The sequence below is a fragment of the Rhipicephalus microplus genome, chromosome X (assembly GCF_043290135.1).
Source record: "Rhipicephalus microplus isolate Deutch F79 chromosome X, USDA_Rmic, whole genome shotgun sequence".
Classification (NCBI taxonomy): Eukaryota; Metazoa; Arthropoda; class Arachnida; order Ixodida; family Ixodidae; genus Rhipicephalus; species Rhipicephalus microplus.
Window position 1 is genome coordinate 4,041,144 of NC_134710.1, and position 14,423 is coordinate 4,055,566.

The following is a 14,423-nucleotide window of genomic DNA, read 5'->3' on the forward strand; positions in this document are numbered from 1 at the left end:
GGTGTCAGTACGCAGAATCAAAATCTAGTACTCTCCATGACAGTCACATGCTTCTAAATTAGCTAGTATACCCCTTGCATTTTAACACACCACTACAGCAGCGCTGACCAAAAATTAGAAAAACCAAAGGCATCAAAAAAGCCACAGCTTTGCCATAAACTAAAAACAATGAACGCGGTATCAACAAATTTGAAGAACACGCTAAGGGTAGCAAACAGATCAAAATGTGTCCCGCATTTCTCACGGACAAATGACGCACAAAACGTACTCACAGGTCTTTCTTAAAAGCAAAAGGTTGCATGTTACACTCCACGTGCCGGAGTCTTCTTCTAGATTCTTTTTCTACATATATATATATATATATATATATATATATATATATATATATATATATATATATATATATATAAATATATATATATATATATATATATATATATATATATATATATATATATATATATATATATATATATATATATATATATATATATATATATATATATATATATATATATATATATATATACGGCGAGTGACGCCAACTTCGACGCCGCGAAAATCCAGCTGAGAGTGTGTACATAATTGCTATCGTAACGAAAAAAAGCAGAATGAGTGTACATAAGTCAAACTATCGGACGCATCTTAGAAATGTGGCAGCTTGGGCTGGTTGGTATGACATGACGACAGTAATAGCGCGAGAGAAGAACGACGTCCCTTTGTCGTCGTTCTGTTCTCGCGCTTTAACTATCGTCATATCGGATGGAACCTTGCAGCGAAGTCCCGAGCTCATGTCACCACTGCGTTACAGTGCGGCACGTGCTCGTGTAGCTTTTTCAAAGTCTTTCTTGGGCACCTTCGAAGCAAAAATTTTGGTTTGTTTGTCTGTCTGTCTATCTGTCTGTCTGTTCATTTGTCGGTTTGTCTGCCCTTAACGGGACCCCAAAATGGTACCAGACGATACCCCAAACGACCGACCCCATCCGCAGCGCCCACGAACATTGCTCAAGATTAAGCGTTCATACTTAAGCGATTGTCAATTAAAAAGCAATTATTGCGCATATCTGAGGCACCGTAACAACACTTTAATACTCTGTATGTGTGTCTTTTACTAGAAAAGGCATCCATAAGTAATTTTGAGCATCGTAGCGTTTATCACGCTGTGCTGGCCATGCAACGCTTGCACGAAACGGCAAGTGTTTCCAACGCTTTGCTAAGACGACACGGTGGTGGCACCTAACCGTCGGCTTGCGTTCTACACTTTATCACATCCGAGACAACACGCACGCCGCGCGCTTTGTTTTCCAAGATAACCGCCAGATAGCGCTCATGTCTCGCGTGTGACGTGACGATGTGCTCGTTCGCCTCCGCTGCACGCTCGAGGCATGCTCTGACGCAGCGCCTCCTCCAGAATACCATTCACCAATTTACTAGCGCATAACACTAAAGAAGCGTTTTGTTCAATCTCTCCAGTCGCAAGACTATCGTCTTTCTACTTCATTTGCAGTGTAACATGCAGATACGAGGCCAATGTTTTTATTGCGGTAGCGCACTGACCCGTCTCATGCTTCTTGACCGCTGCGAAGGGTGATACTGCCTGACTGCATCAACAACGCTGCGCTCTGAGCACTTAAATCTAGAAACAGCAGATGTTTCCACATAATGCCCGCACGTCGCGCGGACCGTGCCAACGCGCGGCTAAAAGCGAGTACCGATGCTGCTGTTCCCTATCGGAACTAATATCTGCGGAGGAACGTATTTGTATCAGTTTACTGATACATACTAAGCACTGACATGCAAATTATAGCATTGTCATGAATTAAGCAGTGACGAAATCAAGCACTGACATGCATTTTATACGTAACAGTCTATGTTTCCGACGTGGAAGAAAGCGGCTGGTGGGGACTCGCTTTCTTGTGCCGCATCATCGGCGCTCACGCGGGCAGATTTACTATAAACACAAAAAGAAAGTTTGTGGGATCTGCAGCATGTGCTGGAGCGGCGCGGAAAACTGCATTGCTGTGCCGCCTACCGTGACGTGCTCCATGGTGTTGAGAATATCGGCCACGGCCTATGAGATTAGAATCAGCCGCGGTGCGTTGTCTGAACGAGCCGTTGCTAATCACCGAGGCCGCGTGCGGTAGCCTCGACATCACGCTGCGTCACAGCAGACGGCGCAGTAATGCAGTTTTCCGCCGCTCCGCCATGCGCTGCCCATCCCGCAAACTTTTGCTGTTGACAGTACGGCGAACTCGTCACGACTTCCCAAGTTCTCCAAACTAACAGCAACTACCCCATTCCAGCAGATAAGCGCGGCATTTGTCAGCAAGCGCCGTCAGCTGTCCTCACTGGGCCGCGCGTGATGTCATGGAGCTTCGACCAATCAGAGGCGGCGGGGAAACTCGCGATGGCGGCAGCAGAACCTGTTGCTTTATTTCGGCAAAAATAAAGTGATTTGCATTAGTGCACGCAAAGTTTCCACTTGATTTTCGAGTTTACCGCAATGAATTACCCATCATCACACCATAGCCTTCTCTTAAAAACAAAAGTGTTTCAGTCACATCAAGTGGTTGGAATTCCCGGAGCCCCCATCACAGTGCTCTCATAATCTCATCTCTTAATGTTATCGCGGTTTTGAAACGTAAAACGTCAGGAATATATAACGGAGTATTAAATGCGAAGCATTTATTAGCCAAGATCGACAAATTCAACCGTATCTATCTATCTATCTATCTATCTATCTATCTATCTATCTATCTATCTATCTATCTATCTATCTATCTATCTATCTATCTATCTATCTATCTATCTATCTATCTATCTATCTATCTATCTATCTATCTAGCCGCTCTCCTGGCCGTTCGATAATGGGATCTGTAACAAAATCGGCATGGCGTAACACAATTGTATGACGTGCATGGTAACTAGTCGTAACATGATAATCATAATATCTATGTCATGAATGTCATGATTTATATGTCATGGTCTTGCTGCTCTTGCAGTGGTTTCGTTCACATGACATATTGCGAAACTAGTACGGTATGATGTATGGAGATCAAAAGTGACAGGTGCTAGCGTAGAAATGGCATGCGCGTCATGTAAGAACATCAACAGATGCCACGCTCAAAATGCGCTCGCGGTCGTTTCGCTAGCTTCACATATGCCAAATGTGGTATTACGTGACGTGAATGGATGACAAAGGTATATGTGCAAGCATGATAATTATGGCATATGTGTCATGCAAGAACATGACTACATACCACGCTTAGGATGCGTTCGTGGCCGTTCCGCTAGCGTCACATATACGAAGTTTGGTATTACTTGCCGTGAACGGACTACGAAGGCTTGTGACACGTCCAAACATGATATTCATGACATCCGTGTCATGGTAACAACATGACTATATGCCACGCTCATCATGCCCTCGCAGCCATTTCGCTGGCTGCGCACATACAAAATGTGGTATTACTGGACGTGAACGGATGACGAAGGTATATGACTTGTGCGAACGTGATAATCATGACATGGATGACAAAGGTATATGTCTAGTGCAAGCATGATAATTAGGGCATACGTGTCATGTAACAACATTACTACACACCACGCTCATGATGTGTTCGAGGCCCTTTCGCTAATTTCAAATATACGAAGTTTGTGCACCGTGACGAGAACGGACTACGAAGGTAAATGAGACGTTTAAACATGACAATCATGATAGGCGTGTCATCTAAAACTTGACTACATGCTACGCTCATAGCGTGCTCGCGGCCGTTTCGCTGGGTGCACATATACCAAATTTGGTATAACGAGACGTGAATGAGTGAAGAAGATATATGACTGGTGCAAACACAATAATCATGACATGTGTGCCATATGAAAAATGACTACATGCTACGCTCATAGCGTGTTCACGGCCGTTTCACGAGCATCACACATACCAAATTCGGTATTACGCCATGTGAATGGACGACTAACACAAATGCCAGGCGCAAACATGAAAATTATGGCGTCGAAGTCATGTACGTCATAATTTACATGTTTACCACTGCTGGTGCTGGTATTGCAAATGATATTGGTGCCGTCGTTACGCGACTCTAAACAACATGCTTGCATCTTATCTAGATACGTGAGTGTGCATAATATATCTACTTGCGTTTGCTGCGTACTACGTTCGCTTACATCGCAACGTTGTGGTGATTTTAAAGTGACATATCAATCTTCTGCATTCGTGCTTCGCATATCATCGATTCCCACTGTACGTGAGATCCGCCAATTTTTTTTTCGTCAATGGCCAGTAATAATAATAATAATAATAATAATAATAATAATAATAATAATAATAATAATAATAATAATAATAATAATAATAATAATAATAATAATAATAATAATAATAACCTGCTGCAATTTTTCGAATTTGGCGAAGAATTACACAAACTATACTAAACCTACGTGCCTCAAATTTGTTTGGCTATATATAGGCGTGCAGACGCTTACGTTTATTCATATTTCAGTTGTCTCCGTAGTGCAACTTTTTAAATAAAAATTCTGAAACTATACCTGGACAACGTTTTCTGCCTAGTTTTCAGGCCTTTGTTTCACAAAGCACTTACGGCAGAGCAGCGAAATTTCGCATCACTTTTTCGACATGGTTATTTATAGAACTACAAAAGCCTATATAATACCGCTTTTGAATAAAAAGATACAATCGCACTAACTTCAAATAAATAGCGTCAAAGGTAAACTTCTCATGACGATTAGAAAAAACACTTTTGATATTTATCATATTTTCCCCACTTATTCTACGGCACATCAGCTTTCATAATCAGTGAAAACATAGTGCCTTATATGGTTTCGCTTGCAGTTACGGGAAGTCAAAGTATGCCCTTGCGCGAAGAAAGGCAAGGGTAGATCGGACTTCCTGGCCGCTAGGTATGGAATGCAGGCGTAGTCAGGCTGATGATGATTATGATGACGATGACAACAGAGCTTAATTCCGCAGTGCCTCAATGAACCCCACGCGTGCAACACGGACTTCTAATCATTCACTACCGTGTTTATCACAGCTAATTTGCAGCGGCGAGACATAATTGCTCAATACAATATCATGCCCAATCGAAAAGTCGTAGGCGATCACAAATCTGATACGATCTTCAGACCCAGAAATCGTGCTCAGTCTTGCGTAAGGGCCTCATTCGACGGGCCCTCCTCACACCTGACCATGGACTGTGCGCGCTTGCTTGCTCGGTAATCCCTCACTGATGGCTGCTGTCGTTTCCAAATCATTTCGAGATTGGCTTCCTCAGTGCAGTGAACAGCTATTTCAGTGCCGCTTTTTTTAAGAAACCCAAGTTCAGGCCTGCATTACACACTTAGCGGACAGGAAGTCCGATATACCGTTGCCTACCCTTGTGCAAGGACGTTTTTTTACTTGTTGTAAGTGCAAGTGAAACCATATATTACAACATGTTTGTATTTATTGTGAAATCTGATGGCAGTAGAGTAAGCGGGGAACGTATAAAAAGATCAAAAATAATTTTTTAATCGTCGTCAGAAGTTTCTCTTGCGTGCTCTTTTCTTGAAGTTAGCACGATTATATCTTTCTATTAAAAAGTGCTATTAGTATAACCTTTGGAAGTTTTATAAACAAGCATGTTGAAAAGACGATACGGAATTTCCACTGCTCTTCCATTGACGCTTTGTGAAATAAAGGCCTGCAAACTAAGCCGAAAAACATTTTTAGGTCTAATTTGAAAATTTGTATATAAAATGAACACTGTGCAGACAATGTAAATATAATTGAACATAGGTGCCATTACGCATATCAATAGCCTAATGAATTTGAGGCAAGTAGCTTAAATGTGTTTTGTGTAATTTATTACGAAATTCGAAAAAATCAGCAGAGCAGGTCAGCGTGGCACTCCACCTGTCTATAAATATTCGTTTACTGTGCCTCGAAAAAAGTTTGTACAGCAGACCCAATTGTGTAGCTCTTCTTTCCACTGATCAAGTAACAATATATGAAATTTTGAAAGAAATTTAAGAGGTTGACCAGCCATGCTTTGTTCAATCTTGCATAGAATCGTCCACGTGTGCCCTTTTGAGTCGCTGGCCTTATTGCAATGCACTGTGCTCAGTTTTATACAAGTATCACTCTTGCCGACGTTTTCATCGGATGATAACAACGTTGTATCGTAAGTGCGATGCCACCTTGCATTTATTGTTTACAGGTTTGCTTGATATGTGGGGTTTAACATCCGAAAACCACCACATGATTATGGGAGACGCCCTAGTTGAGAGCTTCGGAAATTTCGACCACCTGGGGTTCTTCAACGTGCACCCAAATCTGAGCACACGGGCCTACAACAGTTCCGCCTCCATCGGAAATGCAGCCGCCGCAGTCGGGATTCGATCCCGTGACCTGCGGTCAGCAGACCACCGACCACTAGACCACCGTGGCGGGGCTATTTTTTATATATCCCTTTGAAAGCATAATTATGCACGCAAAAAAAGGATTTTATGCCCACTTCGATCATGCATGTTTCCTGCAGATCTGGTTTTATTTTGGATAATATCCGCGTCTTGACGAGACTGTTTGTTCTCTCATTCAAATGTCACTTATGTTGTTTTGCTAGCTCGCTAGGCTTTCGTCCTAATATACAATACGCACTAGGATCGAACATGTTTATGGTTGCACTGAGATTTGACCCTGGTAATTGCGTCTAATTTTGCGAAACCATCAAAAAATTTATTGCCGTCTTGGTTCTTTTTCTTTTGGGTAGAATTCAAAGTGGCAGCTTTACATCGCGCGTGGCTCAGGCGCATGCAAGGATGAACTGTTTTAGGCGCGAAAACACTGATGTCATTGGGAGGCATGCCGTGTTATGAGACTTCAGGTTAATTATGGCCACCTGTCTTTTTTTTTTTACCGTGCGCCTAAATCTATTCAATGTCTAAGGCACGACTACGATGACAACGGACAGAAGGTGCGCACACACCGAGCGCCACTTCTGTTTACATTGAGTGTCATTCCGCCTTGCGCTTCCAATAAGAGAAACCAACACGACCTCTCTGCCATTATAGCACCTAAGTCTAAGCACACTGGTGTTTCGACATTTCGCGCCCATGGAAATGCAACTGGGGCATACGAGAATCTCGAACTCATGAATTCGATCCTATCATCGCAACACCTCATCTTGCTAACTAATCGGTTGGTGTTGCTTGCAAAATCTATACGTATGAATGCTCCGCGCCGAAACGCAGCCTAAAACACTTGAAGGGCCCACGGTGCGGTATTTTAAAGGTGCATAAAGCTTACAATCCCCGCTTCGGCTGCACTACAAATGTTTGTCTAAGAAAGCCAGTGTGCTATGTCAAAATGAACAGCGGTGGTCTATTTGATGTAGCTTGAGTTTGCAAACGCACTTTTTTTTTTACAGCGAAAGCTGTTATGGTATCACCATTCTGGTCTAGCGCCGCGCCATAGTTCTCCACCACCGCCGTGGTGTCCGTAACCACTGTGGCACGAAATAAAAAAAAAACGTAGTACCGATGACACAGTGGGGCTCGAACCCGGGTCCGCTGGCTGCCAGCCCAGTATTCCACTACCTAGCCATGCCGGTGTTTGGAAATTGTTGGCAAACTTGCCTTAGGCAGGATTGATATCGGAAAAGCAATCTCGTTAACACGACTTACAAAGCGTTTTAAAAAAGCGAAAGAACAGCCGCAGTCGTCGCACAATACGAATATCGTAACGGGTGGGTCGTCTAATGCACCAACCTATTAAAGCTTGTTCTTGTTCTACTGTTAACTGTGGCGCATACCCACTTCAGACATAATTCCTCATCGTCGTCAGCCACTGCATGCATACACAATTGGCACAAAATTGCTTGCAAGTGTTTAGCGGATACCACGCTTCTCAGAAAAATGACAAAAAATAGAATAGCGAATGCCATCTACTATTAATGTTTTTATAATTAATGCTGTAGCTGGTATAAAGCAAGCGTGCTTGCAGCAGTTAGCCAATTAATGTTTAAAAGAGGCTCTGAAAGGCCGCGGCTCTTCTAGCTTTCGCTCTGACTGTGCGGCGCCTTTCACGCAGGCTTGGCGTTTTTTGTTTTTTTTCCATGTGAGCCCAGCCATCGCGTTTTTTTTCCTTGTAACGGTTTGTAATACTGTGCACAGCAGAAAATTCTTCAAAGGGACCATGGAAGTGTGGCTGGTCTGCCATAATCCACTCTTGCTCCTCTCACTGCTTTCATGGGAAACAGTAGAAGTTGACGGCCATTTTTCGGCTCTTCGTCATTTTTAAACTTTTGTAGCAGCTCACGAGGCAGCGTGCCTGCTTTCGAGGATGATGAAGGAGCGGCGTCAATAGCGTGCAATAAACGCCCCAACGTTTTTCGTGCGCGCAATGGGAAAAGCGAGCGGCCCCCGTCCGAGCGACCGGAGATTTGCCCTAGGCGAACAGCGCTGCGCAAACTTGAGCCTGCGTCTTCTCTATTTCGCCGAAATGTGTCCGCCGGGATCGCTACCTTCGGGTCCGCAGCTGAGCTCCGTAGCCATTGATACAACGTGGCGCCTTCTTGACTGTTTGAATCTTTTCTGTATTAATCAGAACAGACAGTAATGCCAAACAGGATGCTATTAGAAATATCAAACTTAATTCTAATGGAAGTGTGAAGAAATAAAAGTGAATGAAAAGATAACTTGCCGATGGAAGGCACTGAACCTGCGCCCTTTGAATAACGTGTCCGATGATCTACCACTGAGCGACAGTGCGTTCATCCCTCCATCCACTCTACGGGGTATATATGTGCATTTAAATGTGGAAGCGTCAATCAGCGCCGCCAATAGTCATTGCGGCTATTGTGGAATTCGTTTTTCCGGTTAGCGTCACATAAAAGCTTGCTGCTGACCAATGATCCCTCTACCTGAAGGAAGTGTACACTTAAATACTCGTGTTCTTTCGTTAGACATACTATTAACGAGAAGTAAGAGATAATACAGGCAAGGAAAGTATAGGGGATGCTAGCAGAATTGATTGAAACGTAAATGTGAAGAAAAAAAAGTTGATTAAAAGATAACTTGCTAGAGACAGGGACCGAACTTACGATCTTCGAATAAAGCGTCCGATGCTCTGAGCTTCGATGGCGGTCATCCCTCCATCCACTTTACAGCGTGTATATGTGGTGTTTTCTTCTTTTTTAAAGGAGCGAAATTCGCTTTAACCAAAAACTGAGAAAAACACTTTTTTTTTCTACTGATAATGTGGTCGGGCCTGCACCAACAAATTTTCGCTAGTGTGTTCCGAAGTGCCTAAAATTCAAATTGTGGTTAAAATCAATATAGCTCAATTTCTATTTTCTTGAAAATTGTTGCGGTAAAACTGATGCTTTCGGGATAATGAAAGTGTACTTTGTTCATACGCGAGAAATCGTTTTGCTTTTTAGTGTCCCTTTCAATGCGTCAAAGGTAAAAAAAAAATAGAGAGACGTCGTGATCCCAGGTTAATCAATGCGATATAACTACGCAGCTGTTATATCGGAATGCATCAGCGTTGGTGGAAAGTGGATCAAGCAATAAATACGTAAACAGTTCACACCTTTTATTCGTGGCCTACCTAAGTGTCTGTAATATTTGCCATTTAGTTATGTCACCTATAGATTAGGCCACTCTGAAACGCGTCATAGGAATGCGTCAAGTTGCGTATTTCCAGAAGTCGGCTTCTTGGGTTATATTCCAGATGTGTGGTTAGTAAGGTAATGATTTCTCCTATTTACAAATAAATATACCTGTGAATGCTCAGTCTGGTTGCAGAGTTTGTGGAGCTTCTTCGGAAAACAAGTAATTACTTTGATTCTCGAACGTTCTCTCTTATTTATTGCTCAGAGGACACAATGTGAAAAAGACGACAAGCACTGATTCTAGCGCGCTAAATTTTGATTGCTGCTGCTGCCTTCTTCTTTTTCGAAAGCCGCTTAAAGCTAAAGAGACTTCGCACAAAAACAGCTCAACAAAGCAGACGACCAGTAAAAGAGGAGACAGATGGCAGCACTGACTGAAACAAGGTTTTAGCAAAGAAGGAGCGATGCAAGTAAAAAAAAACACAAAAAACACAACGTGGTCAACATTCATTATCATGACAGTGCGCTATGATCATCACGTGCGAGAACACGCTGGAGAATAAAATTAAGTTTTCTGCGATAAGGCAATGAAAGGCCTACTGACACACGCTGCCTATAGCCTAGCCATTTCATGGCAAATGCCGCGTTCAAATGAGGCTTTTCAAGTCGCATAAAAAAGGGGGGGGGCCGCGTGAATGATTGTGTAACGTCAATCACGTGCCCTTGAGTAACGCCGAAAGCAGCGCGGCCGGCTCGTGGACGTTGGGCAACCTTGGCTTCCCCATGGCTTCGTAAACAGAGCCGCGTCGTCGGCACACCTGTCGCCGGCAGCGTGCGGACGGGGAGCAACGATGCAGGTCGGTGAACCGGTTTTTCTCATCCTCTGCGGTTTCGCTCAAATCACGGCTCGCTGCTCGGCTGCATTCTCAGGTTGATTCATTACCTACGACAGACTGCCCCATGACCGGGAAATCTCACCGAACGCCGCACTGGTTTTCTTGTGCTGGTCACGTCTGTCGGAGCTCATCAATGCAGTACAGACGACAAAGTGGAGGAAGGTGTAGGGAACGGTGATTGTACCGTTTGCACTGTAGTGTGGCATCGTAGACGTGAAGCGGACTCGCCGTCCAGGCTTCCAGAGGCGCTGACTAACACTCTCAACTCAGTATGCACAGCCGACGAGGGAACGACTGCTGCCGCTTGGTGAGAGATTTTGGTGCGTTATACTGAAGGCCGTAGGTGCGATCCCTGCCGCCGGTTCGCCCACTTTCCAAGCGTTCATGCCAAGGTTCCTAAAGTACTACACTGAAAACAGTGCAATCAACGTTCCCTTCCTTAGCTTAAATATCTCCTGGCTTTGAGTGTAAAGAAACAGATTTTTTTCCTTCATTCATGGAAGTGCAAACGAGGGCAGCTGAAAATAAACACAAAAAGAAGGAAGCTTATTTGACTCACTAAAAAGCGTTCTTTCATTAAAGCTCTCCAAATTTCCACTAGCTACTGCTGTACGAAGCACATGGCACATTCTCGGCAAGAGCGAGTATTAACTGCAATCTGGTCAAACGCATTGTTCCACCTTCTTCCGGAACTTGGTAAACGATGCAAATCTTGTCTCAGATGTATGAAATCAGGGCGCTCCGTTCGCACGATAAGTACACTCTGATTTGCTCGACGCCTTGTCCTCCGGTGCGCCGGTTCTTGCGTTTTCATTCAGAGGCGCAGTTATGCTACTCTTGTGTCTGCGGACAGTTCTATGGGGACGTCTAAGAAGCGCGCAAGAAAAAGAAAAAAATGCTAAAATTATCTCCAATTACAACATGCTTTGCTGATGAATTTTTGATGAACTTTAAAACGTATTTATGATTAAGACTGTGTAACACTTTCGCTCGTAAGCGTCCTTCAGAGAGGAGGAACGAAACAAGAAAGAGGAAGAGAGCTTCACTTTTTTTTTTGTGCTGCTCGTTAAACTACGTAAGCCCTTTTCTCCTCGGCTGGATACGACACTTCGGAGCAGTAAATTTGTTGCTTTACGCGACGCATTTTCGCTTCTGTCTGCAAAGGTAGAAGCACCCACGTGGCGTAACAATTTTTCTCCCTCCGAAATATGCTGCCTCATTAACTACTTTTGTGGACAGGAAATGCTGTGGCAGAAAAAAAAAAAGAGCCAGCTGTAAGTTCAGCACTCTGTGCGCCTCCTCTTTGTGCGCTCTTTTTGTATGCGACATGAAACGTTGATATTATGCTGCACCAACTAGCAGAACTCTAGTGTACTTTTGGCGCTCTCTTTTACGAGCGTCTTTTATTTTTTTGCCACATTTGCAGCTGCAGCAGAGTAACTGGGTTTGTGTCATATGAAATTACTCGTATATATATATATATATATATATATATATATATATATATATATATATATATATATATATATATATATATATATATATATATATATATATATATATATATATATATAAGGGACAGAAGTGTATACCTAAGGGCTTGTTTTTCCGTGTTTTGACACAATATTAATGAGATCTAACAGACAGTAATGCCAAAGAATCTACAGGGGAAGTTATTAGAACCAATAGAATGTAAATAAGAAGAAAGTAAAGTGGGTGAAACAATAACCAGCCGTGAGCAGTAATCGAACCTACGACTTTCGAATAACGCGTTCGATGCTCTAACCACTGAGCTATCACAGCGGCCTTCCCTACATCCTCTTTTTGGGGTTTATATGTGAATTTAGAAGCAGGAGTGTCAGTCAGCGCCATCTATAAGCCAAACAAAGAGTGTGAAAACACTCTTTTATGCGCATGTTTGGCGTCACGTAGCACGTAAGTTCACGTGCTACGTGACGCCAAACATGCGCATAAAAGAGTGTTTTCACACTCGTCGCTTGGCTTATAGATGGCGCTGACTGACACTCCTGCTTCTAAATTCACATATAAACCCCAAAAAGAGGATGGATGGAAGGCCGCTGTGATAGCTCAGTGTTGAAGCATGTGGGAGTTGGTAACGTAATTTTTGATGGTTTGAAGATGGCATATTCACAGTGTGTAACGCAGTTGATAGTCAATAAGCAGCTCAGTGAAGAAATTGAAATACTAAGTTCTATCAGACAGGGATGCCCGGCCTCAGCATTGTTATTCGCCATCTACCTAGAACCCTTTTGCTTATCAATCATTCAAAACTCAAGCGTGCAAGGCTTTCGGTTACAGAACGCGGAGATAAAATTACTCGCATATGCTGACGATGTGGCAGTACTCTGCCAAGATAGACAAAGTATATGTGAAGTCGTTTACATGGCAAATAAATTTTGTGACATGACGGGCAGTGTAATTAACTGGCATAAAACAACTGCCTTTTGGTACGGCAACTGGGATGTGAGGCCTGAGGTATACCTTAACGTAAAATGGGAAAGCAAACCCCTAAAGTACCTCGGTGTACCCTTGGACAGCTATCGCGACAACGCGGATTACTGGAAAGGTGAAGCAGAAACCCTCAGGCAAAAAACAAATGCCTGGGGTGGTCGGGATCTGTCTATATTCGCACGTGCAACTGTGTGCAACATGTTTTTGTTATCAAAAATCTGGTATGTCATGCAAGTTATCTGTATGTCACGCGTCAATGTACAGAAGTTTCACAGGATTTTTGCTGTGTTTGTGTGGAAATCACCGTGGGAACGTACAAGCCGGTCTAATTTATTCCAGTCCGTTAGTAATGGCGGACTCGGTTTATGTCATTTATTTATTAGACAAGTTGTCTCTCGGTTTATTTTCCTTCGCGATCAAAGAAACAAATTTCTGCAAACAGTGATAAAAGTAAGGCTGTCATCACGCATCCCAGATTTTGTTGTGTCTACAAACAGTGGTATGTGCCGATATGTGTCTGGTTTTTTGAGAGAAGTTATACAGTCTTTTGAGTTTTTGAAAGTGCGCTTTTCGCTGGAATATCTTGCCACTGTTAAGCGAAAAAATCTGTACAGGGATCTCCGTGATGTCTTGTTACCAACACCTTTGTACAGATCTATGTTCAATGGAGGACCCGGACAGGATGTTTTGAAAAGGGTCAAAAAGATGAAAGTAAAAGCAGGGGCAAAAACTTTCTTTTTTAAATTGCATTCCGGGACTCTCCCCGTAAAGCAGTGGCTAGCGGACAAGGGAATCGATGTACCATGGACAACCAATTGTTTACTTTGTAAAACACCTGAGACAATAGACCATGTGTTTATTCATTGCTGGGACGCTGTCTTTCATTGGGACATCCTTCAAAGAACATTGAAAAACGATCTCCCCATTACAAGCCATGGAATTCGTTTTCTCTGTGTGGATGAGGACGACGGCATACCATACGACATGGTTATGTTAATTAGCCTTCACAGCATCTGGCAGACCACTATGGCTTACAGACATCTTGACCAGAACATACGTCCTGTCCGGGAGAACTTCATTGCAAATATGCGGTATATCACTGAGGTGTATAAACAAGAAGAAGAACCTCCCAGCTGGCTAACAATGTTAGAGGAATTGTGCAACCTGAAAAAATTTTAATGTGAGCACTTCGGATCAAATATTGGTCCAAGTGTATTTTATCATTCATAATTCTGTGTGAACACCTGTACAGAAAAACAGGTAATAAAAAAAAAAGCTGTGATAGCTCAGTGGTTAGAGCATCGAACGCGTTATTCGAAAGTCGTAGGTTCGATTACTGCTCACGGCTGGTTATTGTTTCACCCACTTTACTTTCTTCTTATTTACATTCTATTGGTTCTAATAACTTTTCCTATACATTCTTTGGCAT

The 14,423-nt window shown here is 42.9% G+C and overlaps 1 protein-coding gene across 6 annotated transcripts in view; it reads left to right on the plus strand.

The window, feature by feature from the left end:
- Window positions 1-14,423, plus strand: part of LOC119175625 (solute carrier family 15 member 1) — a 441,245-nt gene that overhangs the window by 186,100 nt on the left and 240,722 nt on the right. The window contains exon 1 of one of the 6 annotated variants that reach the window (XM_037426530.2): window positions 10,459-10,483. The exons of 4 other annotated variants lie outside the window; for them this stretch is intronic. In XM_037426530.2, coding sequence (XP_037282427.2) covers window positions 10,478-10,483 — 6 coding nt within the window. In that variant the 5' untranslated portion in view covers window positions 10,459-10,477. Of the gene's footprint in view, window positions 1-10,458; window positions 10,484-10,612; window positions 10,830-14,423 lie in introns of those variants that run through there. One more of the 6 variants, XM_037426529.2, reaches the window with a different exon arrangement.